Source organism: Bombina bombina, chromosome 5 (genome assembly GCF_027579735.1).
Source record: "Bombina bombina isolate aBomBom1 chromosome 5, aBomBom1.pri, whole genome shotgun sequence".
In the NCBI taxonomy this organism is placed as follows: domain Eukaryota; kingdom Metazoa; phylum Chordata; class Amphibia; order Anura; family Bombinatoridae; genus Bombina; species Bombina bombina.
The window spans coordinates 386930252-386942272 of record NC_069503.1 but is presented as its reverse complement, the minus strand read 5'-3'; the positions used below and the strand labels follow the sequence as shown (position 1 = coordinate 386942272).

The window sequence follows — 12021 nt, the reverse complement described above, 5'->3', positions numbered from 1 at the left end:
CGGCCCCTCCCCCTCACACACAGCAGTGAGAGAGAACAGAAACTGACAGAAAAAAGATCAAGCAACTGCCAAGTGGAAAAATAGTGCCCAAACATTTATTCACTCAGTACCTCAGCAAATGAAAACGATTTTACATTCCAGCAAAAACGTTAAACATAATTTCTTAGTTATTAAAAAGTTTCATGTACTTCTTACAGTGTAATTCCAGTGACAGAATACTGAAGTGTAAAGTATACATACATGACATTATATCGGTATGGCAGGATTTTCTCATCAATTCCATTGTCAGAAAATAAAAGCTGCTACATACCTCTATGCAGATTCCTCTGCCCGCTGTCCCCTGATCTGAAGTTTACCTCTCCTCAGATGGCCGAGAAACAGCAATATGATCTTAACTACTCCGGCTAAAATCATAGTAAAACTCTGGTAGATTCTTCTTCAAACTCTGCCAGAGAGGCAATAACACACTCCGGTGCTATTTTAAAATAACAAACTTTTGATTGAAGATATAAAACTAAGTATAATCACCATAGTCCTCTCACACATCCTATCTAGTCGTTGGGTGCAAGAGAATGACTGGGAGTGACGTAGAGGGGAGGAGCTATATGCAGCTCTGCTGGGTGAATCCTCTTGCACTTCCTGTTGGGGAGGAGTAATATCCCAGAAGTAATGATGACCCGTGGACTGATCACACTTAACAGAAGAAAGAAGGCATCTAATCTTTTTTTGGTTCAGAACTCTGGATAGCAATTTTTTATTGGTAGATTAATTTATCCACCAATCAGCAAGGACAACCCAGGTTGTTCACCAAAAACGGGCAGGCATCTAAACTTACATTCTTGCATTTCAAATAAAGATACCAAGAGAATGAAGAAAATTTGATAAAGGGAGTAAATTAGAAAGTTGCTTAAAATTTCATGCTCTATCTGAATCGCAAAAGAAAAAATTTGGGTTCAGTGTCCCTTTAATCTAATTACTAACATACACTGACATTCTTTATTACACCTCACATGACTTGTTAAATTGGTAGATGCTGAATGTCACAAAACAGTAAAAAGCAAGATAGAGGAAAACCATTAGTTTTTTTTTTATTTCATCAATTTAGTAACTGTACAGTTTTAACCAAATCTTACAAGTAACAGAACATATTAAACATAAATGTAGACTACAATTCAGTACCCTATTTACAATACAATTTTACCATCCAATTTTAAGATGACTAAATGGAGTACACATGATTGTTATAACATTGGATACTTTATAATTTGTAGTGGGCAAAGATGAATGAAATCATACAAAAGCAGAAAGTGGTATTAGAGCACTGTGTTCCATTAAGGGAAACAAATCTGAAATCACCTTTAATATAATTAATTTTCATTTAACATGATTTGGATTATTCGTTCATGAAATAAAATAAAGCTTATGCCCAAGACAAAATGGAAAAAAGTGCAAGCAACCATTGTTATGATGATTTGTTTTTTGCATATGAAAAATAAGTTTCAGAACAACTATAAATTAGGACATGGAATGTATATATGGGTTAGGACGATAATTTCTTTTGAATACTGTGAAGAAGCTGAAAACAGTTTTTACACCGTACTTGTATTAGCATTAAAACATCTATTCAGAACAAGTTTAAAAGTTCCTCCTTAGTTTATGGACAATAACCAGCCTATTATTATCAACCATTAAATTCTATGAAACCGGAAAGCCAGCAACACTGCAGAAAGTGTTAAAATAACAATTATTTCCAAGACCCATTTTCTATAATGATCATTAAACAATTCCTTTTTTCTCTCTTCTTTTTAATATACATAATCAGTGTATTCTTCCAATCAGACAGTTATCAGCTTTGAGAAAGTAATGCATGCATGTTAAAAATCAGTTTCAGCAGTAAAACAACTCTGTATTAGGAATGAGACTCCATCAAATGTCTCTTCAAATAAATTTCACTGTGCCAAGTTAATGTGTTTCATTGCCAGAGGGACTTGCGACGCATTGCGCTGAACGGCTCCATGGCTCAAGACCAATAAAGGGTTAAACATTTGATTGTTATTAACAGGAAGCAAGATAATATCAATACAGGTTATAGTACATGAAGACTTAGTTACTACAACATTGACTTTTGCTAGGTTGTGCAGCTTCAGTAAGGTCTACTCCTCTTCCTCTGATGGTGTTACCCCCTGCAGTCTGAGGTTCAGTCTTGGGAAGTTTTTTGGCTAGAAAAAGAAAACAAAATCTGTTCTTTCAATAGGGGAACATAAATTTGATTTAATAGTACTCAAAACATGATGTGTTTGCAATGTGAATAACAAATTCAAGGTTAAAGGATATTATTTTTAATACTGACTTAAAGGGGCATTATACAGCACTGAAACACACTGATTTAAAAAGCTGTTGAAATTAACAGCAATGATAATTGTATAGCCCCTACTATTGTTCACTGGCTGCAAGGTACAAATGCTCACTGCACTGATCAGCCAACGAGCCTTAATAGTAAACACCTATCAGGCAGTTAACATTTGGAGAAAGTATGCATCTACCAGTGAGCATTAGTATGAAGTATAGAACTGATACTCCTGTAGTAGCTTCATTGTACATTTAAATAGCTTTAACCCTATAGGCATGTCTGCAGAAAGAACAGGGAAGATGCAGGAACTGTTGGCACTCTCACTTTGCAGCACTGCTCCACATTAGACTGTTCTCTTCAAAACAAACAATCTGTGCTCTGGCTGTATTATGTAAAATGTCCTTAACTTCCTTAAAACTGTGCATCCAGAGTAAAGTGCAGTTAGAAGAGAAAATTCAAATATGGAGCAGCGCATTTATGGTTAATGTCATAGGGAATTTTTTTTTTTAACCCCACCCTCTATCCTTTCACATTTCCTGTGAATTCTGAATGTAAGATGTTCTTGTAAGCAATGCACCTTTTTATTACTAGATTTCTGCTTTGTGATGTTAGACAGAGAGAAAGGGAAACACATTACAATTGCACTGGTGCTTTAGTGTAACTGCCTAATTTAAAATTTTATTTTATTTCAAAATAACCTGCAGAAAATGTTTCACTGAAAAACATCTATTCGCAGAAAGTGAAGAAAAGTTCTGCCTCTGGGGCTTTAAACCCATTTTTTTCTAAAATAATTCAGATAGAGAATACAATTTTAAACAGCTTTCCAATTTACTTTTATTATTTAATTTGCTTTATTCTTCAGAAATCCTTTGTTGAAGAAATAGCAGTGCACATGGGTGAGCCAATCACATAAGGGAATCAATGCGCAGCCACCAATCAGCAGCTACTGAGCCTATTTATATATGCCTTCCAACACAGGATATCAAGAGCATGAAGCAAATTAGATCATAGAAGTAAATTGGAAAGTTGTTTAACCCTTTGAGTGCTAATGACGGCTCTGAGCCGTCACAGAGTTTCTCACTCTGGTTGCTAATGACGGCTCAGAGCCGTAATGAGCACTCTCTCACCTTGAGGGAGATCTGGGGGCTCCTTACTGCTCCTACCCCGGTGGTCATGCGGTGACGTCATGCGCAATTACATGATGACGTCACCGCACAACTTAATTTATTTTTAACAATGTTAAGTATAGGAGGAGGGGGCATGCTGCTTAGAAGCCTGTATCTCAGGCATCTAAGCCGCTACAGACCCCCAAGACCCACTGTTGGAAAGGTAATCGCCTAACCTTCCCAACAGTGTAAGTCTTGGGGGTCTGTACAAAAAAAATAAAAAAAAGTTTTGTTTTTTTTCTTCTCCAAAAAAATAAATAAAATATTAGCACCCAGGTGGGAAATGGCTTAGCAGCCAAAGGGTTAAAATGGCACGCTTTTTCTAAATCATGAAAGAAACAAATTGTGTTTAAAGTCCCTTTAACTACCATTGTAATACAAAGAAACAACATGGTAAATGCTGCATTGTCCTGTGAACAATAGAAACATTTTGAGTAGTATGCCCCTCCTATTAGTAGTTCACGTCAATGTAGCCGTCTCTTTTTAAAAGGATATTTTACTATCATGTACTGTATAGGAAAGAGCGCTGCTAAACATGTTAATTATTGTTAGTAGAAAGTGAATGTTTGTGTGCAACTGATAGCTAGGACTCTATTGTTCACTACCTGAAAGAGACAACTCCAAGAGAAAATGTTGGGTTGTCCACACAGGAACATTGACTTTTCAAAAAACAAACACTATAATAAATTGTAAAATATGCTGTTTTAGGTGGAATATTATTTGCATACAAATGTCCCTTTAAACTAAATGTTAAATTAGAATGAAACAACAAGCACGAAAGAACCAATTTCTTATCAAGCCTTTAAAAGAACATTTTGCATATAAAAGGTTAAAAAAAATACATTTACATGACAAAAAGGCCATAGATTCATCCTTCAACAAATTAGCAAACTCCTGTAGTTTTCTCAAGTTAAATGAGAACTAAGGAAACACATAAAATGCATTACAGGCAATGGTATTGAAAGCCAACGGTCCTTCCAAGATAATTCTAAGAATTAAAGAGACACTGAACCCAAATATTTTCCTTTGTGATTCAGATAGAACATGCAATTTTAAACAACTTTCTAATTTACTCCTATTATCAAATTTTCTTCATTCTCTTGGTATGTTTATTTGAAAAGCAAGAATGTAAGTTTAGATGCCCGCCCATTTTGGGTGAAGAACCTGGGCTGTTATTGCTGATTGCACAGCACCAATAAACAAGTGCTGTCCATGGTTCTGAACCAAAAATTTGCTGGCTCCTTAGCTTAGATGCCTTCTTTTTCAAATAAAGATAGCATGAGAACAAAGAAAAATTGATAATAGAAGTAAATTAGAAAGTTGCTTAAAAATTGCATGCTCTGATTCATGAAAGAAAAAAAAACATAATTTATGCTTACCTGATAAATTTATTTCTCTTGTAGTGTATTCAGTCCACGGGTCATCCATTACTTATGGGATATATTCCCTTCCCAACAGGAAGTTGCAAGAGGATCACCCAAGCAGAGCTGCTATATAGCTCCTCCCCTCACATGTCATATCCAGTCATTCGACCGAAACAAGACAAGAAAGGAGAAACCATAGGGTGCAGTGGTGACTGGAGTTTTAATTAAAATTTAGATCTGCCTCAAAAAAAGACAGGGCGGGCCGTGGACTGAATACACTACAAGAGAAATAAATTTATCAGGTAAGCATAAATTATGATTTCTCTTGTTAAGTGTATTCAGTCCACGGGTCATCCATTACTTATGGGATACCAATACCAAAGCTAAAGTACACGGATGATGGGAGGGACAAGGCAGGAACTTTAAACGGAAGGAACCACTGCCTGTAGAACCTTTCTCCCAAAAACAGCCTCCGAAGAAGCAAAAGTGTCAAATTTGTAAAATTTTGAAAAGGTATGAAGTGAAGACCAAGTCGCAGCCTTGCAAATCTGTTCAAAAGAGGCCTCATTCTTAAAGGCCCAGGTGGAAGCCACAGCTCTAGTGGAATGAGCTGTAATTCTTTCAGGAGGCTGCTGTCCAGCAGTCTCATAGGCTAAACGTATTATGCTACGAAGCCAAAAGGAGAGAGAGGTAGCCGAAGCTTTTTGACCTCTCCTCTGACCAGAATAAACGACAAACAGGGAAGAAGTTTGACGAAAATCTTTAGTTGCCTGTAAATAGAACTTCAGGGCACGGACTACGTCCAGATTATGCAAAAGTCGTTCCTTCTTTGAAGAAGGGTTAGGACATAAAGATGGAACAACAATCTCTTGATTGATATTCCTGTTAGAAACTACCTTAGGTAAGAACCCAGGTTTAGTACGCAGAACTACCTTGTCTGAATGGAAAATCAGATAAGGAGAATCACAATGTAAGGCAGATAACTCAGAGACTCTTCGAGCCGAGGAAATAGCCATCAAAAACAGAACTTTCCAAGATAACAGCTTAATATCAATGGAATGAAGGGGTTCAAATGGAACACCTTGAAGAACTTTAAGAACTAAGTTTAAGCTCCACGGCGGAGCAACAGTCGTAAACACAGGCTTAATCCTAGTCAAAGCCTGACAAAAAGCCTGAACGTCTGGAACTTCTGCCAGACGTTTGTGTAAAAGAATAGACAGAGCAGAAATCTGTCCCTTTAACGAACTAGCAGATAAGCCCTTTTCTAAAACCTCTTGTAGAAAAGACAATATCCTAGGAATCCTAACCTTACTCCATGAGTAACTCTTGGATTCGCACCAATATAAATATTTACGCCATATTTTATGTTAAATTTTTCTGGTAACAGGTTTCCGAGCCTGTATTAAAGGTATCAATAACCGACTCCGAGAAGCCACGCTTTGACAGGATCAAGCGTTCAATCTCCATGCAGTCAGCCTCAGAGAAATTAGATTTGGATGGTTGAAAGGACCCTGAATTAGAAGGTCCTGCCTCAGAGGCAGAGACCATGGTGGACAGGACGACATGTCCACTAGGTCTGCATACCCGGTCCTGCGTGGCCACGCAGGCGCTATCAGAATCACCGATGCTCTCTCTTGTTTGATCTTGGCAATCAGTCGAGGTAGCAGCGGAAATGGTGGAAACACATAAGCCATGTTGAAAATCCAAGGGGCTGCTAGAGCATCTATCAGCGCCGCTCCCGGGTCCCTGGATCCGTAACAAGGAAGCTTGGTGTTCTGGCGAGACGCCATGAGATCCAGTTCTGGTTTGCCCCAACAATGAATCAGTTGAGCGAAGACCTCCGGATGAAGTTCCCACTCCCCCGGATGAAAAGTCTGGCGACTTAGAAAGTCCGCCTCCCAGTTCTCCACGCCTGGGATGTAGATCGCTGACAGGTGGCAAGAGTGAGACTCTGCCCAGCGAATTATCTTTGAGACTTCTAACATCGCTAGGGAACTCCTGGTTCCCCCTTGATGGTTGATGTAAGCCACAGTCGTGATGTTGTCCGACTGAAATCTGATGAACCTCAGTGTTGCTAACTGAGGCCAAGCTAGAAGAGCATTGAATATTGCTCTTAACTCCAGAATATTTATTGGGAGGAGTTTCTCCTCCTGAGTCCACAATCCCTGAGCCTTCAGGGAGTTCCAGACTGCGCCCCAACCTAGAAGGCTGGCATCTGTTGTTACAATTGTCCAATCTGGCCTGCGAAAGGTCATCCCTTTGGACAGATGGACCCGAGAAAGCCACCAGAGAAGAGAATCTCTGGTCTCTTGATCCAGATTTAGTAGAGGGGACAAATCTGAGTAATCCCCATTCCACCGACTTAGCATGCATAATTGCAGCGGTCTGAGATGCAGGCGCGCAAATGGTACTATGTCCATTGCCGCTACCATTAAGCCGATTACTTCCATGCACTGAGCTACTGACGGGCGTGGAATGGAATGAAGGACACGGCAAGCCTTTAGAAGTTTTGATAACCTGGACTCCGTCAGCTAAATTTTCATCTCTACAGAATCTATAAGAGTCCCTAGGAAGGGAACCCTTGTGAGTGGTAATAGAGAACTCTTTTCCACGTTCACCTTCCACCCATGCGACCTCAAATGCCAGAACTATCTCTGTATGAGACTTGGCAATTTGAAAACTTGACGTTTGTATCAGAATGTCGTCTAGGTACGGAGCCACCGCTATGCCTCGCGGTCTTAGCACCGCCAGAAGTGAGCCCAGAACCTTTGTAAAAATTATCGGGGCCGTAGCTAACCCGAAGGGAAGAGCTACAAACTGGTAATGCCTGTCTAGAAAGGCAAATCTTAGGTACCGATAATGATCTTTGTGAATCGGTATGTGAAGGTAGGCATCCTTTAAGTCCACTGTGATCATATACTGACCCTCCTGGATCATGGGTAGGATGGTTCGAATAGTTTCCATTTTGAATGATGGAACTCTTAGGAATTTGTTTAAGATTTTTAGGTCCAAGATTGGTCTGAAGGTTCCCTCTTTCTTGGGAACCACAAACAGATTTGAGTAAAATCCTTGCCCTTGTTCCGTCCGCGGAACTGGGTGGATCATCCCCCATTACTATGAGGTCTTGTACACAGCGTAGAAATGCCTTTTTCTTTATTTGGTTTGCTGATAACCTTGAAAGATGAAATCTCCCTTGTGGAGGAGAAGCTTTGAAGTCCAGAAGATATCCCTGAGATATAATCTCCAACGCCCAGGGATCCTGGACATCTCTTGCCCACGCCTGGGCGAAGAGAGAAAGTCTGCCCCCCACTAGATCCGTTTCCGGATAGGGGGCCCTCTCTTCATGCTGTCTTAGGGGCAGTAGTAGGTTTTCTGGCCTGCTTGCCCTTGTTCCAGGACTGGTTAGTTTTCCAGGCCTGTCTGTAACGAGCAACAGTTCCTTCCTGTTTTGGAGCGGAGGAAGTTGATGCTGCTCCTGCCTTGAAGTTTCGAAAGGCATGAAAATTAGACTGTTTGGCCTTTGATTTGGCCCTGTCCTGAGGAAGAGTATGACCCTTACCTCCAGTAATGTCAGCGATAATTTCTTTCAAACCAGGCCCGAATAAGGTCTGCCCTTTGAAAGGAATATTAAGTAATTTAGATTTAGAAGTCACGTCAGCTGACCAGGATTTAAGCCATAGCGCTCTGCGCGCCTGGATGGCGAATCCGGAGTTCTTAGCCGTTAGTTTAGTTAAATGTACAATGGCATCAGAAACAAATGCATTAGCTAGCTTAAGTGCTCTAAGCTTGTCCATAATTTTATCCAATGGAGCTGTGCGAATGGCCTCTTCTAGAGACTCCGACCAGAATGCCGCAGCAGCAGTGACAGGTGCAATGCATGCAAGGGGCTGTAAGATAAAACCTTGTTGAACAAACATTTTCTTAAGGTAACCTAATTTTTTATCCATTGGATCCGAAAAAGCACAACTATCCTCCACCGGGATAGTGGTACGCTTAGCTAAAGTAGAAACTGCTCCCTCCACCTTAGGGACCGTCTGCCATAAGTCCCGTGTAGTGGCGTCTATTGGAAACATTTTCCTAAATATAGGAGGTGGGGAAAAGGGCACACCGGGTCTATCCCACTCCTTGCTAATAATTTCTGTAAGCCTTTTAGCTATAGGAAAAACGTCAGTACACACCGGTACCGCATAATATCTATCCAGCCTACACATTTTCTCTGGAATTGCAACTGTGTTACAGTCATTCAGAGCCGCTAAAACCTCTCCAAGCAATACACGGAGGTTCTCTAGCTTAAATTTAAAATTGGAGATCTCTGAATCCGGCTTCCCCGGATCAGATCCGTCACCCACAGAATGAAGCTCTCCGTCCTCATGTTCTGCAAACTGTGACGCAGTATCAGACATGGCTCTCATATCACCAGCGCGCTCTGTCCTTATCCCAGAGCTATCGCGCTTGCCTCTTAATTCTGGCAATTTAGATAACACTTCTGTCAGGGTATTATTCATAATAGTAGCCATGTCTTCTAACGTGATTTGTATGGGCGTCACTGATGTACTTGGCGCCACAATCTCACGCGCCTCCTGAGTGGGAGGCGAAGGTACTGACACGTGAGGAGAGTTAGTCGGCATAACTTCCCCCTCGTTGTCTGGTGATAATTCCTTTACAGATAAAGACTGACTTTTATTATTTAAAGTGACATCAATACATTTAGTACACATATTTCTATGGGGCTCCACATTGGCCTTCAAACATAGTGAACAAACAGATTCATCTGTGTCAGACATGTTTAAACAGACTAGCAATGAGACTAGCAAGCTTGGAAAATGCTTTAAAATAAATTTACAAGCAATATAAAAAAACGCTTCTGCGCCTTTAAGAAGCACAAAAAAAACTGTCACAGTTGAAATAACAATGAACCAAATCTGTTATAGCAACCAAATTTTCACAGTAAATATATTAGTTTAGCAGAGCATTGCACCCACTAGCAAATGGATGATTAACCCCTTAATACCCAAAAACGGATAATCAATATGCAAATAAACGTTTTTAACACAGTCAAACACACTGTCACAGGTCTGCTGTGACTGATTACCTCCCTCAAAATGACTTTTGAAAACCTCTGAGCTCTCTAGAGACGTCCTGGGTCATGCAGGAAGAAGCAGGAAGACTGTGACTGAATTTTTACTGCGCAAAAAAGCGCTAAAAAAGGCCCCTCCCACTCATTATTACAGCAGTGGGAAACCTCAGTTAACTGTTTCTATGCAGAAATATAAGTCAGCCATGTGGAAAAATTCATGCCCCTATAAGTTTTATCACCAATGTACCTCACAAAAACGATTAAACATGCCAGTAAACGTTTTCAAGATCCCTTTTTAAAGAGTATGTATTGTTATTTATAAGCCTGCTACCAGTCGCTTCTACTGCAGTTAAGGCTCATTACATTACTTTCAGTATTAGCAGCATTTTCTTAGTCAAATTCCATTCCTTAGAAATTACATTACTGCACATACATTTAATCAGCCTGATACCAGTCGCTACCACTGCATTTAAGGCTGTACTTACATTACTTCGGTATCAGCAGTATTTTCTCAGTCAATTCCATTCCTTAGAAAAATATTTTACTGCACATACCTCATTTGCAGGAGACCCCGCACGCTATTCCCTTTCTGAAGTTACCTCACTCCTCAGAATGTGCGAGAACAGCCAGTGGATCTTAGTTACTTCTGCTAAGATCATAGAAAACGCAGGCAGATTTCTTCTTCTAAATACTGCCTGAGAAAAAAACAGCACACTCCGGTGCCATTTAAAAATAACAAACTTTTGATTGAAGAAATAATTAAGTATAAAACACCCCATTCCTCTCACGACCTCCTTCTATGTTGAGAGTTGCAAGAGAATGACTGGATATGACATGTGAGGGGAGGAGCTATATAGCAGCTCTGCTTGGGTGATCCTCTTGCAACTTCCTGTTGGGAAGGGAATATATCCCATAAGTAATAGATGACCCGTGGACTGAATACACTTAACAAGAGAAATTGGGTTCAGTGTCCCTTTAAGTTGGAAGGAAAAATACTTGCTGAAACACAGTGCAAATATACATGTGCTAGAGTTCATAATATAAGATTCAAATAGTTTAGTTTATTTTTGTCTTTAAGCAGAGAATTGTAAACATTTTAAAGGGTATTGAGGTAATTTGCCACCTCTAGTCATTGGTGCCACAATGTTGAAATCTATCTTCCACTACATTCCAGCGCTAACCTGTTTGCACATGTGCTGCAACTCTCCATAAAGTGTAACCTAGGTTCCATGATATACACAATATACTTTTCCTGTAATTTAATTCAGAAAATTGTGTCCTTAACTGTACTATATCCCACACTGTTATTGGTTGCACACTGAATCATTTATAGCTGCCTCTAATTGGCAACAGCAGAGAGAGAAAAAATAGGTTACAACATGGTGGCTCCCATGGACACAAAAACTATACACTTATTTTTTGAATACTTAAAAACATAATTTATGCTTACCTGATAAATTTATTTCTCTTGTAGTGTATCCAGTCCACGGATCATCCATTACTTATGGGATATTAACTCCTCCCCAACAGGAAGTGCAAGAGGATTCACCCAGCAGAGCTGCCACATAGCTCCTCCCCTAACTGCCATTACCAGTCATTCGACCGAAAACATGCAGAGAAAGGAAAACCATAGGGTACAGTGGTGACTGTAGTTTAATGGAAAAATTACCTGCCTTAAAGTGACAGGGCGGGCCGTGGACTGGATACACTACAAGAGAAATAAATTTATCAGGTAAGCATAAATTATGTTTTCTCTTGTTAAGTGTATCCAGTCCACGGATCATCCATTACTTATGGGATACCAATACCAAAGCTAAAGTACACGGATGACGGGAGGGACAGGCAGGCTCTTTATACGGAAGGAACCACTGCCTGAAGAACCTTTCTCCCAAAAACAGCCTCCGAAGAAGCAAAAGTGTCAAATTTGTAAAATTTGGAAAAAGTATGAAGAGAAGACCAAGTTGCAGCCTTGCAAATCTGTTCAACAGAAGCCTCATTCTTAAAGGCCCAAGTGGAAGCCACAGCTCTAGTAGAATGTGCTGTAATTCTTTCAGGAGGCTGCTG

The 12021-nt window shown here is 40.0% G+C and overlaps 1 protein-coding gene across 1 annotated transcript in view; it reads right to left on the bottom strand.

The window, feature by feature from the left end:
* Positions 1-1063: 1063 nt before the first annotated feature.
* Positions 1064-12021, bottom strand: part of RAB5A (RAB5A, member RAS oncogene family) — a 110347-nt gene continuing 99389 nt past the window's right edge. The window contains exon 6 of the mRNA XM_053714220.1: positions 1064-2219. Coding sequence (XP_053570195.1) covers positions 2104-2219 — 116 coding nt within the window. The 3' untranslated portion in view covers positions 1064-2103. The remainder of the gene's footprint in view (positions 2220-12021) is intronic.